Genomic DNA, 23,092 nt, shown 5'->3' on the forward strand with positions numbered 1-23,092 from the left:
TTTTCAAAATTAAACATGCGTTGGAAAGGTAATGATCTGTGCTATCAGAAGCCGCAAAGGTCGGGCTTAAATTTTTGAAATTTTTGGGAGTTTTGGGGACGAGAACGAAAAACAGGCTTTAAATGGGAAGGGCCGTAAAATCCACACCCTTGGACCAAAATGGAGAGGTAACATATGGATGGACGAGTCTTTTCCTAAACTTTAAGATGGGATTTGGCCCAATTTTCAATTCAGTCAGGTTTAGAAAATCGAAAATTTCGTGTATATATAGTGTCGCTTGTAGGGGTGTTGTGCGCCACTGGTGAGAACTGTCGTTCTCTGTGGATGGTTTTAATGGTTTTGTCGAAAAATAATTGGCCTTTTTAGTCTCAACGGTTACCAGTTCTTACAAAACAAATATTATGGAGTTTTAGATTAACTCTTATCTTTATTATTATTTATTAGAAAAAATATCAATATATAAAATTAGAAGAAAATTATTCAAAACAAACTTTGTACAAAAGGAAATTAAAAAATTTACAGTCCCTCACGACTCGTGTGTGGGTACATTAATGAACATTTGGGCGTACATATGACCCAATGACTTGATATTTCTCTGCATTATTATTCTTAAAGTGTTGGTGTACACTTCAGGTGGTCGAGCGTTTACGGGATCTCTCCAATGCACTCCATTGGAATCACAAGCGAACAAGGCTGGAGATGGAATGTGATCTCTCATGTAACACCAAATGCATTCTCTTAGAACAGCTACGATCTGAAAATAGACAATTTGATCATTTTTTAGTGTGTTTTTAAGAGACAATTTAATTATTGGGAGACGGGAGACCGGTCCTGCATCGATAACTATAATGTGGTATTCAATGTGGGCTCCGAATATTTTTAATATTAACAAAGTTTAATATAAGTTATAAACTGTGAATCTAAGTGATATATTGAAATAAACTGTAAGTGTACAAACTCTTTACATAATATTCAGTTAAATTAGCATTAAAGTCAGCAAACTGCAATTATTTGTTATTGTTGTCAATAAACAAATCCAGTTTTACCAGCAAAATAACCGCTTTTAGTAAAGACAGATATACCTGTTTTAGCAGGTGTACAGGGTCGGACTTACTTTTCACTTAACGTTTATCGAAATGAATTCAAACATGGAATCACAAAACAGTTCTACAATACAAGACTATCAAAGTCAAATAAACGCATCACAGCCATACTCTTTGGCAGCGTCGAGAGTGCAATTTCCTTTTAAGTCTCAAGAAATTATTTTTAGTGCCTTAGAAAACACCAAACTTCAAGACTACCTTCTCCCACTTGGAAATATAATTCAACCGAAAAATATAATCTTCTTTTCTAGATTATCTAGTAATCGCATATGTATGTATTTATCCAATAAACAAATAGTGGATGATTTTATGAATAATCATGGTCAAATAGAAATACAAGGTGAAATTGTCAGAGCAAGAAGGTTAGTTACACCAGCGGAACGACTTGTGCTCTCCGGCGTATGTCCTTCAATACCGCACGACTTGCTAATCAATGAGTTATAAAAAATCGGCATAGTTCCTGTCTCTCCCACGACATTCCTCAAAATTAGTGCTTCTATGGCTGAGTACAATCACATCCTTAGTTTTAGAAGACAAATCTATATCAGTCCTCACAGTCTAACGCTACCAGAGTCATTTACTCTTGTTTTTGACAACACGATATATAGAATATTCATTTCTCAAGACAGTTTAGTTTGCTTTAGATGCAAGAAGCCAGGTCACATTGCATCACAGTGCTCCGAACCACTAGCTCAACTAAACCCCAACCAAAAAAATTAAGCATCGGTATCCAGCGCAACAAATATATCTTTGCAAGCACCCAATGATACAAACCTTTCTCAGTGTGAACAAATGTCTATTTCTGATGTCCCGGAGATACCGAACAAAGTAGATGCATTCAATAAGGACAGTCACATAATTAATCAACCAAAACGTAACTTAGATGAAATTATTTCACCTGAAGCAGATCCATCTTCAAAAGAAAACATTTTTCCACCACCTAAAGTCCAAGCAAAATCTAAAAAAGCTAAAATTAGTTCAGCAAGCCCTTCTGAATGCTCATTTTCTCTCTTACTTGACCCTGCTAAAAACTTCATAGAAAATCACCCTCTACCTTTCCCTCTAAACTTTGATCAACTTAACATGCTCCTACGAATATCACGGGATCAACAGATCCTATAACCACAATTCAAGAATATACCACAGACCTAGCTTTGTCCCATATGCTCAGTCAAGTTTACCCCCATTTAAAGGAAGGATCCATAAAACGAAAATTCACGTTCATAAAGAAAAAAATTAATAGTTATCTTGGCAGTAAGGCATCGGACTGGGAAAGTGACACATCTCAATTAAGCCAACATTAAGATTCAAGTTTCTACTTCAAAAGAATATTGATGGATTTTTTCATCGCCTTGCTATGCTCCTGCATCTTTCTCTGAATTCCAGCATATATACTGCAGAGCTCTTTGGTTTGTTTAAAGCCATCAAACATGTATATATTAAAAACCTCCCTTGTTGTCCAGTCCTTTCCGACTCTCTTAGCACAGTCAAAGCTATGCAAAATATATACCATAAACACCCCATTGAGAAAAGAACCAAGGCCGAACTAATGGAAGCTCAAGAAAGTTTCAGAAGAATCCACTTCCTGTGGATACCATCCCACATAGGCATAGAAGGAAATATGAACAAGCAGATACTAGTGCGCGTAACGCTATCACTAATGATGCATCAGAAAGAGAGTGTCGTGAGTGTCGCTAGCAATCTAAAAGTTCATTTCAAAAATAAAGTGTTAGTGCGTGGAATTTAATTATTGCTCCAAAGGTTTAATTTACGAAATTTATTTTTCAATATTGTTTAATTTACTTTTAAGAGGAGCTGAACGGAAATAACTGGATAGGTAGGAAGGGTCTGGAAATTTGTGTGTGAGTGATGGTAATAGATGAGTGGCAAAGTAGCTGAAATATGATAGACAAAGACTGGTGAAGTTCGGATCTTATCACTAACCTCAAAGTTTGGGTTTTTGGATTGCTTTTGAACACAGTGATAAGTCCCTACGTGATAAGGATTCACAAAGAGAACACTATTCGCGGTGTGCAAGTACTCGGAAGGGATACGCGAAACGATCGTGCGCGAAGAGCGGAGAAATATTGCAACTTTCTTAATAATTCATATTGTCAATTGAAATTGTCAAATTGACGTACATTTCATACCTATTGTCATTTAAGAAGAAAAAATATATATTGCTTCACAATATTGATATGATATGCAATTATTATATAAAGGTAAATTTAATTAATTGTATTTTGCTTGCAGTACTGCATTTTAATAACTAATTTTATTTACTACATACAATTGTTGACGATTTAATAACATAACCTAAATCTTATTTTTTCTTCTTTTTATTTTTTTGGACTATGGCCTTGACAATTATCCAGTAACCAGGACCATATGATTGGCCAATATAATTAAAAGTGCGAATAAAAGTTCAGAGCGAAGAAACCAGGTGTCGCTATTCCGAATTTGCACGGTCCCAATAGGGAAGCACAGAGGAATGCCTAGTTAAAACAGTCCTTGGTAGCAAAAAATATAGAGACCTCTTATTTCTCTGCCATTATGAATATTGTAACTAGTCGCAGTTTGTTATACAGGGTGTTTCATTAATAATTGTCCATATATAGTAACTGGAGAAACCTTAGCACAAAATACGAATATTTAACCTAAAACACTTAAATAAAATGTGGTTCCTTACTGAGTTATAGGGTGTTTTACCTAAAAATTTAAAAAATATTTTTGGTTAGGATTTTAAAACTATTCGACGTATCCTTTTCATACTTGGCAGAAAGTGCGACTACTATACACCCTACTAAATTATGAGAAACAAACGTTTCTAGCTACTACCAGAGGCGTAAGACAGGGGATAGTGAATGGTTGACCCTTCTCAAATTCTACGCCACTGGAGGAATTACTATTTTAGTGCCATTTTTAGATTCTCCAATACTTTCTACGTAAATAATATACTCTTTATTGGTAACGATAGAGTCATTAGTTTTCGAGATAGTTGAAGTTAAATATGAAACGGCACAGTTATTTTGATTAATTTATGATATGGTTCATTCCACTAACATACGTCTGTTTTGGATTATCGCGAGAACGAATATTTCAGTGTACAACATAAGAAGTACGAAAGTAAATGGCTCTAATAATTATTCCAATAAACAGCAATGTAATTTGCAATTTATTTTCGTTCTTCATATTTTGCACAATAAAATATTACTTGTCGAAATAATCCAACACAGTCGTATTTTCGTGGAATAGGGTATATAATATTATGATTCTTATGATTAAAATTTAAAAATTATTTGTACCCAGTACTTCAAAACTATTTGGCGTGTCCTTATCATACTTGGCAGAAAGTGTATGTACTGTACACCCTACTAAATTAAGATAAATAAACGTTTCTAGCTACTACCAGAGGCGTACGACAGGAGGTAGTGGCTGGTTGACCCTTCCCAAATTCTACGCCACTGACGAAATTGCTATTTTAGTGTATTTTTTTTCCAATACTTTTTATGTAAATAATATACTCTTCATTCGTAACGATAAAATGATTAGTTTTCGAGATATTTGAAATTAAAAATGAAGCGACACAATACATTAATCAAAATAACCGTGCGTGTCGTTTCATTTTTAACTTCAAATATCTCGAAAACTAATGACTTTATCGTTACGAATGAAGAGTATATTGTTTTCATAGAAAGTATTGGAGAATCCAAAAATTGAACTAAAATAGCAATTCCGCCAGTGGCGTAGAATTTGGAATGGGTAAACCATTCACTCTGGCAATAGCCAGAAACGTTTTTTAACATAATTTAGTAGTATGTACAGTACCTATACTTCCTGCCAAGTATAAAAAGGATCCGTCGAATATTATTAAAATTCTGAACAAAAATAGTTTTTAAATTTTTAGATAAAACACCCTGTAACTCAGTAAGGAACCACATTTTATTTAAGTGTTTTAGGTTAAATATTCGTATTTTGTGCTAAGGTTTCTCCAGTTACTATATGGACAATTATTAATGAAACGCCCTGTATAATAATATAATAATAATTGATCCTAAGCAAATGAAAACTGAGATAACTACGGAGTTTATACGAAGGGTAAAACAGCTGCTTCGTAACACCTTACCAGTCGAAATTTGTTTAAAGCACTAAACACCTACGCATGTTCTGCGCTTAGCTATTTACTTGGCATTGTTAAGTGGACAAAAACGGATATAGAAAATCTTCAGGGAAAAGTAAGAACACACCTCACAAAGACACAAAAACACCATCCTCGAAGTGCAGTAGAAAGAACGACATTACCACGGAACCTGGAGGAAGAGGACTTGTGGATATAGGTGAGCAATTAGACAAACAGATTGCTCATTTAAGAACTTATTTTCAGATGCAGACTGAGACGTCTACTCTATATCGCGCTATCAGCGCAGTAGATGACACAATACCGATCAAACTGAGGCAACCAGAAATGCGCATAAACCACCTTACAAAGGACGAAAAAATGCGCACCTGGATGGATAAACTCTGCACGGGCGACATCCCAATGAGATCAGCCAAGACTATGTCGACAATACAGCGTCGAAGTATTGGTTGACATAAGGAAAGATGTTCCCTGAAACGGAAGGTTCATTACTCGCCATTAAGGATAAGATTATACCAACCCAAAATTACCTGAAATATATCGTTCAAAGACCCTCAGGTCCAAAACGACAAATGACGATATGGATGTCAAGCCCAAGAGACCATTCAACATCTTACCGGGGACTGCCAAGCATTTGCTGCAAATGAATATAAGGAAAGGTATGACTCAGTAGGAAGATTCTTCAACAAGAGATAGCTATCAAACTGGGACTTGAGAATGACAACTACAAGATATACTGGGGTACTGTGCACACAGACCAAACAGAGGCACATAATAGAACAGATCTCGTATTAGTTAATAAATTAACGATACAAACAACACTCATTGATGTGGCGATACCTAACAACAATAACCTGCGTAGTAAATACACTGAAAAGATCGCCAAGTACAGAGATTTGGAAATTCAAATATGAAGACAATGGAGAATGCAAAGTACCAAGACAATACCTATTATTCTCTCTAGAAATAAAATAAACGATACAAACAACACTCATTGATGTGGCGATACCTAACAACAATAACCTGCGTAGTAAATACACTGAAAAGATCGCCAAGTACAGAGATTTGGAAATTCAAATACGAAGACAATGGAGAATGCAAAGTACCAAGACAATACCTATTATGCTCTCTAGAAACCTAGAAAACATAAAAAAAGCTTGGTCTGAATGAACACCTCTATAAGACCATGCAGAAAGCTGTGCTACTCTGGCCTATCAAGTCACCTAGGACTCGATAACACGGAAAGAGTCCCACCAGAGCACAATTCTTTTGATACCGTAGGTATCTGGGATGAGTAAATTTTCCCTTTAAAGGGAATGAGAGCCGTATGGCTAAATCTGGAATAATAATAAATATGTATCTTAGTTACATTAGCTTAAGTTAACCGCTTAGTTACCTACTAGGTATTGTTAAATGGTCTAAAACGGACTAGCGGAAAGTGACTTACAAAAACATCATCCTCGTAATGAAAGAGAAAGAGTTATGTTACAGTAATATCTAGCGGGAAAGAGGAAAAGGAAAATTTGGGAGATACTCCGGCGTCTGATCAGGTCGGTCACCTAAAATTCGATATCATGGAAAGAGTCCTTCTCAAAGAGCTCAATGCTTTTGAATTAAAAAGTATTTGGAATGAGTGAATTTTCCCCTTAGAGGAAGTGAGAGCCGTATGTCTTAAATCTGGATAGTAATTGCGCCTTCTTACATTTTTATTATTTCATAATTCCCTAAGTTCTCTACTTTCCTGAAAATATTGCAACACTGTACAAAATGATGGCGTGCGCCATATTTACAAGGCAAAGACCAATGTAGATATTAAAATAAATAAATAAAATATTGATTTTTTAGACCTACCTCATAACATTTTAAATACGGTAACACATCCCTAGTACTAGATAGCGGAGGTGGCAAAAGCTGTCCCAAAGCCATAACATCTATTACTCTAATCGTCGTGTCCATAAGATTCTTGTAATGCTCCGAATCGTCGTCTTTACTTTGTTCTCCCATACTCTTCCACTGGTGAATCAACGTAGCTGTTAATGCTCTAATCAATACGGAGCAATAGCATATAGCCGGCCGGTAGACGGCAACGAAACTCAGTAGATCCCAGAGAAGAGGTGTATTGCTAAACATTCTTCTGATGAACAGGTCCCTTTCCATTGTAACCTGTGAGTTGGACAAAAAAAGTAATAGTCAATAGGGAGAAAAATATTTTGCAGCAAATAATTTACTCGTGTAGTATGGTCCTTTTCATGAGCATTTTTCAGTGCGTCACAAATGATAGAAAAAAAGGTAAGTCCGTGATAATACACATTTATAACATTTATTCTAACATGACATTTTAGTTAAATCTGACAGTTGTCACATTTTATTTGCAATTTGGCATAAAAACAAATCAATTGTGTTTATTGCATTTATAAAATGGTATTGTCTTTGATTTGTATAGTCTTATAAATTGTATAGATTATATTCGTATATATATTATATAATTCGTAAATAATTTTTTTTCGATTATAGCGCCATCTATCGACAACTAGAATAAATGTTATAAATGTCTGTAATCACCGACGTGCCTTTTTTCTATCACATACAATTTAATGCGTTAGAAAGAAATCGAAAAACTGTGACGCACTGAAAGATGCTCATGAGAAAAAGAATATCACGAATGGTTTCCTCATTATTGAATTAAAATAAAATGTATAAAAAAATTATGTAATGAAATTATGCAATGGTAAGGTTGAGCTTCTAGTTACGAATAAACTACAAAACTATTATAAGTCTCTGAAACAGTATACAGTAAGCACCACGCTAGTAGACACACGGGTACCTAATTGCTAGGCTTATGGGCTAATCCGGCTAGTTTCACATGTTACTTTCATGTCTGTTATGTCACGTTCTTAATTTGTATTTTGAAAGATTTTTCAAAGAATACACATCAGAAAACTTATTTTTATATTCTTTTGATTAATTACCTATTGTAATGTAGGTACTATAAAATACACTTGAGTCCAGGGTTCTTTACCCGTGCGTCATTAATAGGGCTTTTCATCGATTGTCATTTGTTTCGAGCTTCTGTCATATGTTGTATAATCTGTGTATAATATTAATATACACGGATTAAACTACATATGACAGAAGCTCGAAACAAATTACTGGTATTGAAATGCCCTATACCTGGCGAGATAAAACACATACTATTTGTCTAGCATCATTCTCTTCCACGCATGAAACTAAAGACAAACCAACTACCGCCGTTAAGTAAAAACACCCGTTATTTTCATGAACGCTCTAGTCTCAGTATATTGAAAAGAGATAGGTGCAAAAAAGACGCTTAGGAATGTTTTCAGATTTTAAGTACATTCTGACGTTTCTGGTTTGTTTACTTTTGTGGCTGTCAGTCTGTTGAATTTTTTGCTGTTTTTTGTCGAATTTTTGCATTTTGAAGTTTTTTATATTACACAAACAGTTACTTCAAATGTAGTTGTAATTCTGCACCAAAATTTTAAAGCAAAACTTACATTTGACATTTTATTTATTTGATAACGTCAAATTTGAACTCGGTGATCGGAGCAGTAGCTACTTACTGTCACTTGCTGTTGCCACAGAATACACCAACGACAAGAAGCGACACTATAGTGATTTTTATGAACCAAATTTTTTAAACAAAATATGTTATAATATAAAGTCAAAGAGCTTTGGTGACAGTGACATTTGTAATAGTACAGAATCGGCGTTAGTTTTTGTATCTGTTATTTTTTATAAACTTTTATATTTAGATTTTATAAAAGTTTAGGTTTTATTTTTGTGTGGTGTGTGTAGTGGTTTATTTACTGTTGAAATGGCTAAGAACAAAGGAGGTTATTCTTGTATAATATATATTGTGGCCATCGCACAAAAAGTGGAAGTGGTTTAAGCCTATTTTAAATCCCAAAAAATCAGGAAAGGTATGTAACAATGTTGTTAAAATTGTATAAATTATGTAAAATGTTTTATACATTATTTTTATCGATAGAAAAATTTGTTATGAATACATAATGGTAATCCTGCAGTATAGCGACACGAGTTTTGTTGTAATAATAAGACAGTGAGTACAAAGACATACATAATCATTTTTCTAAATCTAATTCTACCTAAAATTTACCATACCTCTGGTAAATTATAGTAATTTAGCATACCAAGCCGGCCCTGCATGCAATATTTTTGTCAGTGCAACTATAATTTTGGTGATAAACGCCAGAAATAAGTGGGACTTTTCTCGGTGTACTATTTACGTAACTGTCAAATGAATATTAAAATTAAGTACATGCTAATATCATGGAAACCGACCAAGCTGTCGCTTCTTGTCGTTGGTGTATTTTTCTGTGCTGTTGCGTTTAGTAAATTTCCGACTTATTTCGTCTGCTTTAAATGATGACGCACGGATAAAGAATCCTGGACTCAAGTGTAATATATCAACTCGAAAATATGTTTTGTTCATTAAAATATTGTAACGTACATATTTTACAATATAAACTTTAGAAGTATCATTAATAATTGACGCCTTTAGTGAAGTTACAACAGTATTATCAATCTGTTTTAAAATAGCTTTATTCAAACACCAACAATATTACAATTCGCTGTGAGCCGATGAGTAGAGGGGATTTGACAGTTTTCGCCAGCGCTGTTAGTGGCAGTTTTGTGCAGTGAATTTGAAGAATTTTATCAGAAAAGTACAAGTTTCAAACCGCGAGAGAGCGCTACCGACCAAACTGACAGCCAATAAAAACAGAGGTAACCTCTAAATTTCACATAAACTTCTTCTTTTTCTCAATGGCCTCTTGCGTAAGCAGTCATCCAGTCGCACGAATTTATATATTAAATATTAAAATTATAATGAATAAAATAAAAAAACATAATTACTTTTACTATTAATTCTGTGTATTCGTTCAGTAATCAGGTTACAATAATATTTCAGTTCATAATTTGTGTTTTTCTAGATAAATATCTATTTTTCTCGTTTTGAATATTTCACATACACCAATTTTATCAGAAAAGTACACGTTTCAAACCGCGAGAGAGCGCTACCGTCGAAACTCACAGCCAATACTGTATAACTTTTACAACTTTAACACAATGACAACTATAAACTTCAAATACAACTGTTCTATAAACCGTCAACTCTATGTTTATATACATTTTCTGACGTTTTAGGCATCACTATAGACATAAAAGTAAACAATGCAACAGGTGAAGTGTCCAGGACTGTATTAGCGCAATGTGCCCGTGTGTCTACTATACTAAATTCCAATAAGCGATGAAGTGTATGTAAACAACGATTTAAGTTGTTAAAGATGTTCAAAATTTATCTACTCGTTCCATAATAACAGTATACTATGAAAATTTCTTTATCACTTTTTCTCTTTTTTCGATTATGAGCTTTTATTGTACTTATAGTATATAAATTATTGTAATCACTGAATATATAGAGAGTGAAAAAATATCCTATTAATCAAATTAATGAATAATTTATACAATGTTAGCGATTATACAAGTAACTGTTATCCAAAAATATTCAAAACTGAACAAAACAGCCATTTCGTTCGTTACTGATGGCTACATCGCTGTCAACTAATGTTTACATTTACTGCGTAGCTGATATTAATAAACAGTAGCGTGGCGTCCCTGTATAGGCAGTATTCTCTATTTATTAATATAATATACCACTGCAATCCGATAAGCACTTAGCTTCACTGTCCGATGGCGCCACTATCGCAATTTACTATCATATAATACAGACTGTTTAGTTTTAAATTAGATAAATGAAAACAGTGCTTCCCCGCTGCCCATCTAATGCACTAGATTAGCACAGATTCATTCAGTCATTCGTCATTCTACAATGGCAATGCAACTCATTAGAAAGTTATTGCCACCGGCAAATAAAGGATCCTTTATTAGAGGATACTTTAATAAAGCACAAATACAGGACGGGTCTAAAAGAGTGTTATAGCAAACGCAGTTAAGGAATCATTTATTTTGACAAATGACATGAAATATTTTTGTAAATATAAAAATAACCTATAAAATTCCATTTGTTAATAAAAATTAAAATAAGATAATTGAAAAGAGTAAAACGTTAAATTTTATTATTTTGTCATTTAAAGATGTTTAGAGAACAACATAAATATCCCATAATACTCATCGTTCAATAATATGGAAGTGCAATTGGAAATACTATTTTAGGAGCTTTTAAATACTTTTGCATTATGGGTATATCAAATGAGGAATTTCTGGAGAATATATTATTAGGGAATAGTGGATATCCAGTCCTTAACTACAACTACCTAATGACACCATTGCAGAATTTTCAGACAGAAGTTGTGTTAGATTAGATACTAATAGATGTCTGACAGAGAAAAACTTCCCGTTAACTAATTATCCGGAGCTGAAAAGACAGATACTAAGGATACTGTTATATAAACTTCCCAATAATTAGTTATCTGTAAATCTGTAAATCTGAAAAGACCTCTAATATCTAAATAAACTTCCCGATAGACAAAAATATAATAGAAGAATTAAGCTTTATGGTGGTTTTTTGATAATTTTTTTGGCAGTGTTTAAATAAACAAATACTAATGGCATGAAATGGATCACGAACAAGGAGGTTCTAGGAGGAACGAAGAAAGAATTGGAGATTGTGTTTACCATTAAACGCATAAAACTGCAGTATCTGGGATACATATGATAAATCAGCACCGTTACTCCCTGCTGCAGTACATATATTGCAAGGTGCAGTCAAAGGTAAGCGAAGACCAGGTAGAGGGAGAATATCAATGGAACTGTTTCGAATCGCAGCTAGCAAGGTTATGATTGCTAATATGATTTCCAACATTCGAAACGGATAGGAACCAAAAGAAGAAGATGGCATGAAAATGAAAGTGTATTAATACTTTTGATTAAAAACTTATAGATTCTAATGTATAAAAGATAAAATTTTCAAAAATAAATACTTGAACCTTTGTTTTATTTTGTTAACCTGTTGTTATATCTGTTGAATTGAACTCTATTTTGAATCTAGAATTTTAACAAATCCTAACCTTCATTAAAATTTATTGAAATTACATCTTAAAACTATAATAAATATTTATTTCTATAAAAAAATGTAAAATATATTGAGTTTAATAAGATATTCTATGTCTGATCATTGTAATTAGTAACACTTCAAAATTATTTACATAATATTCCTTTTTACAACTTTTTGTAATCACTCAAGCTTCAATAAAATGTTCTTGTTTAAATTCCTTTGGGTCAAAACATTAATAATTTATATTTGAGAATATTACTTACAGTTCTTTTCCCACAATCAATCCCACAATACATAAATTATCAATCCAAAGAAGCCACAAGATAAAAGATAAATTCCAAATACAAGTGAAGTTAGACCTTTCTTCACATTTTTGACACGTTATGTCAAACTAAAGGAACTTTTATTAAAAGAACGGTGTCCTCTAATTTTCCTTAAATACAAAAGTATTTTATTAAAGGACAAAAAAAAAAGACGCAATACTGCCCATGCTTATATGTCAAAATAAAGGATCTTTTATTACAGGCCGACTTAAAAGACGTTGGCAATAACTTTCTATTCTCATAATCAATGTTGCCGATTTTAGCGCTTCCTTCAGTCGCCTATATCTAATCAAAAACCAAACGTATTGTATATTGTAGACACGGCTAATGTCAAAGTTAGTGTCCTATTGACCGGGAAGGTGATAAACTAAGTTTTCTGGTTTTTCTGGGAAAACAAGTGATCTAAAAAAAGTACTACCACTTTTAGTGTAGAAAAGTATGTAAAATAAATTCATTTATACATTTAGTAATGCTAAATTTACCGTTACGAATTATCGGCGTTACGGATTGCCCGTTACCATTTGTGGGTTTACGAACTGTCGCGTCACGAGACGTCATGGAACCATATTTTCTACCTATATACGAGTTTACATGTTTTATCTACCTTTACCTTACCTTTGAAAATTCCTCCTCAGGCCATGGCAATCCATTGTACATCACATCTGGACTCACAAATTGAACTAGCAAAAGAGATAGCAAAGTCATGCTATCCCACGACATATCAGTGTATTTATGTTCTTCGGGCAGCGCGCAACAAGCTTTTATTGCGTTGATCAGTTGCGCAATGTTGTCAGAAATCACATGGGTGGGAAAACGATCGTAACAAATTGACTTTCGCTTTCCTGTTCCGATTATTCCGCCGTTGAAGACAGTGGAGTGTTTTGTAAGGGGAATGGTCTTGTTCTGAAAATAAAAATAATCATAATAATGTTACTCACAGCTTATGTTGTGGTTCAAAGGCCACACCTCCTTGACATTCAGATAATTTCCGTTTCCTCACAAAAATACTTCTGCTTCCTCACCCACACAGTCTCATAAAGTTACTCAACGAAGAACACCGCTCTCGGTAGTTGTTCTCTTGCACACAAAAATTTTAGTTCTCTTTAACTCTATCTCTCTCTTTTATGCTGCCTATTGTTTGTTTTTTAACCAAGAGGAGTGATTCAAATTTACCGCGCTGTATTGCTCGTTTGTAATTGGTCCAACCGCAGGCAAGTTTACTCCATTGTTATAAAATTTTGACACTAATGACATTTATCAAATTTTGACACTTGTGACATTTCATAGGTTAATTAAGTTATATCGGCGACTTTTGTGTTTCCTTTAACACAGATTCCTTTAATTTTTAGATTGTTAGTCTGCTTTTATATAAAAGGCAGTTGTTTTTGGAACTCTTTAGCGACGTATTAATTTAATATAATATTTATGGATTACCGTTGAGGGTCGAATAGATCAACCAAAAAAGATGTATTTGGTTATTATTCTAGTGACTTTCTTGGGTGTGAATCTGTCTTTTTAGTTTACTCCTCCTGGTTAAAAAATAAACTATAGTATACAAGGGCAAAGTGATTCATTTAACCAAGCGTATAGTGTTTTGTTAATAAATAGGTAAAGAAAAGTGTAGTGTATAACTTCATCCCTACAAGAGACAAACAACAGAATCAGCAACCTACAACCAAAATCCTGTGAGTAAATCCATTTTGATGGACCGTAACAAGGGTTTGACGCCTAACAGGAAAGTCTTGGATGAACACCCGCTTCTCCCTTAGAAGGTTTGGCCCAAATCATACTTGTAATGTATTGCAATCACAAAATTAGTTAAAATTTGTCATAAAGTTACAATAAAAAATCAACTATACCCTGTTTTTAAACTAGGAGGAGTAATTCAAATTTACCGCGCCGTAATGCTTGTTTGTAATTGGTTCAACCTCAGGCAAGTTTACCCCACTGTTATGAAATTTTGACACTACTGGCATTTCATAGGTTAATTAAGATATTTTAGCGATTTTTTGTGTTTTCTGCGTTATTCTTTTAATTTTTAGATTTGCAGTCTTCTTATACAGGGTGAGTCATGAGGAACTGTACATACTCCTACCTCGTATAGAGGCTCCGAAGGGGAATAACAAATGACCATTAAAAAGTGTCTGCTCCCCTTGTTTAATAATATACAGGACGAGTTTTGCATTTTGACAGAAATTTATATTCGTCCTAATTTTTGAACGGTCAGATCGATGTGTCTCTTATTTTGGTCAATCGTTACATTATTACCACCTAATCAACTGATTTATTCAAACTAGAAAAAAATCAGGTCCGGCTTTAAAAAATTAGTTCGTTTGGGTATTAGAAAAAATTTCACCCTGTATACGCTTTTTGAAAACTCTAATATGAATTTTACAAATTAGACAAATAGGCAATTAAAATGGCATATTTATTTTTTTCCCCACACGATTACTTAATTTTTTATTAAAAAATGAAATTTGTCAAAATCGGAATTTTAACCTAAAAATGAAAAAAAAAAAGATGAAATCACGGTTTAACTCGCTACAACGTTCCATATAAAAAATTTTTTTCTGAAATTTTTACAGCACATATCTCTTACCATTGTGAAGACTATGACAATTGTTGTAGACTTTCAGTCTTCTTCTCGTAAAAGTTATGAATTTAAAAAAATAAAAGGTGCAGATTCGTGAATTGCAAAGTTAAATCGCAAAAATTAAGTGAAAAAATTTAAAATTTATCTATTTGATCACGTCTATGATAAACTATACGAGTCCAAAGAGAAGTGTTATGGGGAATTTTAGATCTAGACGTGTTATAAAAAAAATGGTAATTTTTATGGTAAAATTGCGATTTTGACAAATTTGATTTTTTAATAAAAAATTAAGTAATCGTTTGGGGAAAAAATAAATATGCCATTTTAATTGCCTATTTGTCTAATTTGTAAAATTCATATTACGAGTTTTCAAAAAGCGTATACAGGGTGAAATTTTTTCTAAGACCCAAACGAACTAATTTTTTAAAGCCGGACCTGATTTTTTACTAGTTTGAATGGGTGGCAACATAAATCAAATATTTGTTTAAAAAAATTAATTTTTGTAATAAAAGTTAATTTTTTTTAAATCTATGGTTCACTTTACCAAATTTTTAATTCATAGTCAAATTTGATTTTTTTTATAAAAAATTAAGTAATTGTGTGGGGAAAAAAATAAATATGTCATTTTAATTGCCTATTTGTCTAATTTGTAAAATTAATATTAGAGTTTTCAAAAAGCGTATACATGGTGAAATTTTTTCTAAGACCCAAACGAACTAATTTTTTAAAGCCGGACCTGATTTTTTTCTAGTTTGAATAAATCAGTTGATTAGGTGGTAATAGTGTAACGATTGACCAAAATAAGAGACACATCGATCTGACCGTTCAAAAATTATGACGAATATAAATTTCTGTCAAAATGCGAAACTCGCCCTGTATATTATTAAACAATGGGAACAGACACTTTTTAATGGTCATTTGTTATCCCCCATAGGGGCCTCTATACGAGGTAGGAGTATGTACAGTTCCTCATGACTCACCCTGTATACAAAAACCAGTTGTTTTTAAAACTCTTTTCTCGGCGTATTAGTACATATAATATAATATTTATGAATTAAAGTCGAAGGCCGACAGGATCAATCAACAAAGAAGATGTATTTGGTGATTTTTCTAGTGACATTATTGGGTGTGAATCTGTCTTTTGAGTTTATTCCTCTTGGTTTAAAAACAGGTTATAGTGAAGTATAAAGTCTAATATTATGTACTTACAATCTTTTTATTTTGTTTCAAAAGATATTTCTCATTTTCGTTGCCCATTTCGTTATTCTTAGCACCAAATAATACGTTATCGGCGCGAAATAGAGCTCGTTCTAATAGCTCTCTGAGAGCTAATACTTTAGCCACCTTCGAATAGGTACATAGTCGTTTCAGCATGGTATTCGCCTTTTTATACCCCTTTAACTTCAAAGCCGTACCTGTAAAATAAAAATATGTAACGGACGCATGTGATTATTATGAAAAGTTGAACACTTGCCCGGTATCCGCTGTGAGCTCATAGGTAGAGGGGATATTTAAAAGTTCGTGAGCGCCAGTAGTGACAAGTCAGTGAACGTTTGCTGGAAATTTGACATAAATGTCAAAGTGATTAATTTAAAACATTGAAATAGGGCTTTTCATCGATTGTCATTTGTTTCGAGCTTCTGTCAAATGTCGTATAATCCGTGTATAATATTAATATACACGGATTACACAACGTATCGCTGGTACCTATGATTAATGTGATTCGTAATACATTTCCAGTGAAAATAACAACTCTTTGATAAGTGTTGACGATACAATTCTTTTTTATATGCGTGTCCGCGAAGATTATAACTCCCAAAATATTTATAACGAAAAGATTAAGTTCACAATAGATGCCGACGAAAACAATTATTTTCCTTTCTGTTTCTGTTTCTGCCGACGAAAACAATTATTTCTGAGAACTTTTTAGTAATTATAATTTTCGTGGACCCACAGAAGAAATGATGTTTTTTGCTGATACTCCTCAAAAAATAAATTTTTTCGCTAACACTTTATTAGGGATTATAATTTTCACAATCATATATAATCGAAAATAATATTTTTCGCGGTGTTTATTGAAAGTTCTACTCTTAACGGCATTTTTCGGAGTTATACTTTTCGTAGACGGCGGCGATATGACAGAAGCTCGAAACAAATAACTGAATAAAAAGCCTTATTAAAGACATTAACATGATAAAATATTAGTTTGCCAAAGCTGTCACATATATTTTTACCTTAAGGGGTTACATAGGTCTTGCGGGTAAAAAAAGTGACTTTTTAAAAAAATTAAATCTCGAAAACTAAAAATTATTTTTATTTATAATTGGAACATGTAAAAGTATAGTACTTAAGGTACTCTCAAAAAGATTTTCGGCCAAAAATATTAATTTTTGTAGAGTTGACTGCAATTTTTCGATAACAGCCCTTTTTTGCGGTGGGCAGCATAACCAGTCCAGTCACATCTGAAATCAAAAAATCAAAAAGTTTCTTGTAGTTTATACCTCTGGCTAGTAAATGAATGAAGGAATTTTTATTAGGTGAAGTTGTTTTTGTTTTATAAAAAAAAACTACTTTAAAAATGGTCATTTTTGAAAAAAATGAGAAAAATTGGGGTCACAAATGTGTTTTCCACCTACCTCTACGGAAAGTATACTTTTCCGGACCTGATTGTAGGGAGCAAAGTTGTACTTTTCTTCCCTAGGGAGGAAAAGGTATCTCATTCATGAAATATAACTTATTGGCGCCCTGTACAATATGTATTTTCTATTAACGTAAGTATCTATACATTTTAACGTTTATTTAAAAACACTCTGTATTTTGCAGAATGGTAAAAAACAGTAAATTGTTATTCTGATTTAACAATGTTTACATTAATAATTTGACTTATATTTGACAGTTGACAGTTATATTGTACCTACTTGTTAGTTTTAGTTCTAATAAATTTTGTTGGTTAGTTAGATAAATAAATTAAGCAAAAATGAAAAAAGGACTTATTTGAGGAAGGTGGAAAAACCATATGTATAACATGGGAGTAAAGTGCCTTTTCCTCCCTTGAATGATTACTGCCCTCCGCTACGCGTCGGGCAGTAAACTTCATTCTCGGGAGGAAAAGTAGCACTTTCCTCCCTTGTTATACAAATAGCTATTAAACTTATGTAAAATCTTCAAATTTCTTTTTTTTTAAACTCCTTCGTTCATTCACTACCCAGAGGTATAAACTACAAGAAACTTTTTGATTTTTTGATTTCAGATGAGACTGGGCTTAGTTATGCTGCCCACCGCAAAAAGGGCTGCTGTTGAAAAATTGCAGTCAACTCTACAAAAATGAATATTTTTGGCTGAAAATCTTTTTGAGAGTACCTTAAGTACTATACTTTTACATGTTCGAATTATAAATAAAAATAATTTTTAGTTTTCGACATATAATTTTTTTAAAAAGTCACTTTTTTTACCCGCAAGACCTATGTAACCCCTTAAATATACTTACGTTTTAAATATTAAAATTTGGATTTTTTACATTCTATAATTTATAATTAATCGATTAATCTAAGCGCCAACTACACGATAATAATTGTACATGTATCAGCAGTAGGAAAGAATGAAACTAATATTCGCCAGTCAATACGTCGAAACAGTAAGCAAAATCTTAAAAAAAAATAATCTAATTACTTCTTTACATTGTAAATATTACACGATAAGAATTAAATAATAAATTTGAAACAATTATTTGCTATTATTCGCAATACTTTTCTCCTTAAATTTCCAGCAAAAGTTACACTCGTAATCCGCTAGTTGGCGATACCAGCAAAGCTCACAGTGTATACACGACAAGGGTTTGTCGTAGCGATGTGACTGCGCAGTTCATTTGTGCAGTTTTATCGATGGTGTGTACGAACATTGGTGCAATTTTAGGTTGGTGCAAACGATTGGCAGCCAGGAACAAAATTTATTCGATAAATGGTTGTCGATCGCAGTTGCACAGTTTTATCGCAGTGTTGGTAGTGTGCAGACGGAAGTTGGGCCAATAGTTCAGTTAGTTCAGAAGTCTTGTTTTTTATACTAGCGGTGTCTCTTTATTCATCCTAAAATAATTATGCCAATCTTTTGGGGAAAATTTCAACTCATTTAATAAATTTAGGTGAGAGTATGACTTTCTTTTGAGAAGTCAATCCTTACACCCCACACTCCGTGATTTTTTTTCTTTTTTGCACAAAATAAACCAGGTTATCGCAAGCGCGTCGTCGTCTTCTATCGTCGTCTTATATGTCGATGACATGTTTATAGTCTGAGCTTGTGCAGAGAACTGATGATTGATGCAAATTTTGTAGACGTATGGACACTCAATGGACGTTCGATAAACTGTACAAACGAACTGCGCAGTCACATCGCTACGATAAATCGTTGTCGTGTATACCGGGCATAATAATTCTTACTTACCGTCGTCTTTACAGCATTGAAAAAAGTAGTTGACCGTGGACTGCGTTAAATTTAGGACAACTTCTATTGGAGGATTGTAAGGACCGTTCTGTACCGGTATTTCAATGGCGTCTAATATATCTGCTATAACGTGCATATGTAACACTTCGTTACTGAATAAAGCCGTTAAGCTCGGTAAATTGGCTTGAAGAGACCTCGTGATGATCTTGGAGTTTAGAAGAGGTACCTTGCCGCTTTTCTCCCATCTAGAATATGATCATTTTATTATAAACAATATATATGACCGATATTTTTACTTTTCGACCACTTTTGTAGGCGGGTGTCTGCAAATTTTAGTATATTATTGTATGAGCTTGTTCAATGGCAGCTAATCTGGAAACCTCAACGTACGTGGCGCTCATGTAGTTGGAGGTCACGTCAACTTACGTCAACACTTCAAATCAATATATTTCTAAGTAAATATTGCATATTTGTTTCGCTGTGTGAATTAAAATTGAGAAAATGAAATACCTCAATGTTGTGCTGTGCATTTGTGCTCATTCAGTCATCGAGAACATCAGGACACAGGTTTCCCAAAGATATTCTGATGAGAAAAAAGTGGATTGTAGCAATAGGAAGGGATAAATATGTGCCGACAATAAATGCACGTATCTGCAATAAACATTTTGTTGAAACAGATTACGTATTGCCCCTAGAGATTCGACTGTAAAAAATAGAATACTTCACTATAAAACACAGATCAAAATTTATTATTACCGCACGGATTAAGATATGCAATTTTATATACATTCACACTGTTGCCACATCTACAATCGCTTTTTATGGAGTGAACATATAAAAAAAACATATTTGAAATAATAATATAGAAAAATGTGAAATAATAATTTAAAATAATTCTCAAGTTCTCAATATTTTTTAGTGACTAAAACATGACCCGACGAAACTTAACCTAGTGTCATCGAAAATAATATAAACAAGATAATAACCGAAAATTAAAGTGACCTAGTACCATTCAAATATTCTTTAGTGACTAAAACATAACCTGATCAAACCTTCATATATATACACTTTCGCCGTTAGCAACAAGCACATCGTGTCATGGTATTTGAATGAAATGTATCAGTTTACAACGGGTTACAAAAGTGATTTTAGTATCAATAAATAGAGTTTGAAATTCTGAATCTGTGTATAAAAATTGTTTAGTATTTTAACGACATATAAGGCCATATAACGTAACTAAAGCGTGATTTATGATTCTAAACCTGTTCAAGAAAAACAAGTGATTATTAATTGATGATAAGATAACTAATTACTTCTGTTGGATTTGCTAAACTAGTTTCTCCAGTGGTGTCCGGTCATTAAAATGGAAAATTGTTCCAATTGTAAAGGTGATTTTGATATGAATCAGATATTTTCCTGTGATAGCTGTAAAAATCTATTATGTATGAAATGTGGTGATCTAACGGCATCAGAGATCAAGTGCTTACAGTTGAAAACCAAACGAAAATTGAAATTTTATTGTGATGCCTGTGAGGAAGGTTTTTACAAAGTTCCAATGCTTATTAAGGAGGTTGCTGAGATGAAAGAAAATCTTAATAAATTATTAGATCAACGTAACACTAGTACTGCCAGTCCGGTAAACACTGTTGATAATAATTGTAGTATGGAGAATGTTATTTCGGAGTTGCGGGACAGATAAAATAGAGCAAACAATATCCACAGAGAACGGCAGTTCTCACCAGTGGCGCACAACACCCCTACATGCGACACTATATATACACGAAATTTTCGATTTTCCAAACCTGACTGAATCAAAAATTGGGCCAAATCCCATCTTAAAGTTTAGGAAAAGACTCGTCCATTCATATGTCAATTATCAATTTTGGTCGAAGGGTGTGGATTTTACGGTCCTTCCCATTTAAAGCTTGTTTTTCGTTCTCGTCCCCAAAACTCCCAAAATTTTTAAAAATTTAAGCCCGACCTTTGCGGTTTCTGATAGCACAGATAATTACCTTTCCAACGCATGTTTAATTTTGAAAATCGGTTATACCATTCAAAAGTTATCGAGCTCAGAAATATGACTCAATTTTTATTTAAGAAATGGAAAATGTTTGTGGATATGTATGTATGTATGTATGTGTGTGGAAAAGTTACACCGATCTGAATTTTTTTTTCTGTGTTTCAAGAGGGTGTGAGGGCCGATTCAGAACCGGTCTCATTTTTGACTTCTGACTACCCTTAAGCCAGCTAGAGGGCTAGGTAGATACAAAATAGCATATTTTTTGGGCGTATATATCTTAGGTTCAAGGAAAGACAGGAAAACCGAAAATACACCAAATCAATAGAGTTGAGTTAAGCTTTCAAATAGCGTCTAAGCGATCAAGCTGCGACATACACACTGCTCACCATAGCCAAAAAACTGAAAAATTAAACTTTGAAAATTTTGGTTTTTCGACAATTACTCAAAATTTCAACCTACGAATTGCGCCAATAACTAAGCCTTTGTAGAAGGACTCAGGACGCGTCTACCGGTGTATACCTCATATCTGGGAAAATTCGAATTTTTAAGTTATAGGCTTCATAAGTATGATCAAATCTATTTCTTATGGGAAAAACGGTTTTTCAAGCTCAATAATTCCTGTAATACGTTCAGTTATCATACTCGATCTTGGATGCATCAGATACTACTTGTCAATAGGTTTCAAATTCATGTCTATTGATTAAAATCAGATAAGCCGTTCAGAAGTTATAGAGCTCCAAATGTATAATTATATTAGTCCAGGAACTGAAATCTTTCACTTCGCAATTTTTACAGAACGGATAGATTTGCTTGAAAATTTGACAATAAGTAGTGGATAGTCCAAGGATCAAAATCTATATGATGCAGAAAAACGCTTTTACCATGGGGTGGTTGCCACCTCATCTCGAGGGTGGAAATTTTTTATTATATTTTGACCGCAAATGCTGGTAAAAGCATTAATTATAAGCAAAAAATGTTCACTATACATTTTTTTGATAAAATTAATAGTTTTCGATTTAGTGGTTTTCGAAGCTGTTAGTTTTATATCGAAAAAATAACCAGAGAACGGCAGTTCTCGCCAGTGGCGCAGAAATACACCCCCTACACGCGACACTGTTATATACACGAAATTTTCAATTTTCTAAATCTGACTGAATTGAAAATTGTGCCAACTCCCATCTTCAAGTTCAGAAAAAGACTCACCCATTCATATGCCAACCATCCACTTTGGTCCAAAGGTGTCGATTTTACGGCCCTTCCTATTTAGGGTCTGTTTTTCGTTCTGGTCCCCAAAACTCCCAAAAACTTCGAAAATTTAAGTCCGACCTTTGCGGCTTCTAACAGTACTGATCATTACCTTTCCAAAGCATGTCTAATTTTGAACATTACCAGAGAACGGCAGTTCTCGCCAGTGGCGCACA

General features: G+C 33.4%; 1 protein-coding gene across 1 annotated transcript in view; it reads right to left on the minus strand.

Annotated features, from left to right (window-relative positions):
• Positions 1 to 407: 407 nt before the first annotated feature.
• LOC114335776 (integrator complex subunit 5) overlaps positions 408 to 23,092 on the minus strand; it is a 65,226-nt gene continuing 42,541 nt past the window's right edge. Inside the window, exons 10-14 of the mRNA XM_028286069.2 lie at positions 19,652 to 19,896; positions 16,424 to 16,629; positions 13,237 to 13,524; positions 7,093 to 7,404; positions 408 to 754 (exon numbers count right to left, since the gene is read on the minus strand). Coding sequence (XP_028141870.1) covers positions 527 to 754; positions 7,093 to 7,404; positions 13,237 to 13,524; positions 16,424 to 16,629; positions 19,652 to 19,896 — 1,279 coding nt within the window. The 3' untranslated portion in view covers positions 408 to 526. The remainder of the gene's footprint in view (positions 755 to 7,092; positions 7,405 to 13,236; positions 13,525 to 16,423; positions 16,630 to 19,651; positions 19,897 to 23,092) is intronic.

The sequence above is a fragment of the Diabrotica virgifera genome, chromosome 2, assembly GCF_917563875.1.
Source record: "Diabrotica virgifera virgifera chromosome 2, PGI_DIABVI_V3a".
Classification (NCBI taxonomy): domain Eukaryota; kingdom Metazoa; phylum Arthropoda; class Insecta; order Coleoptera; family Chrysomelidae; genus Diabrotica; species Diabrotica virgifera.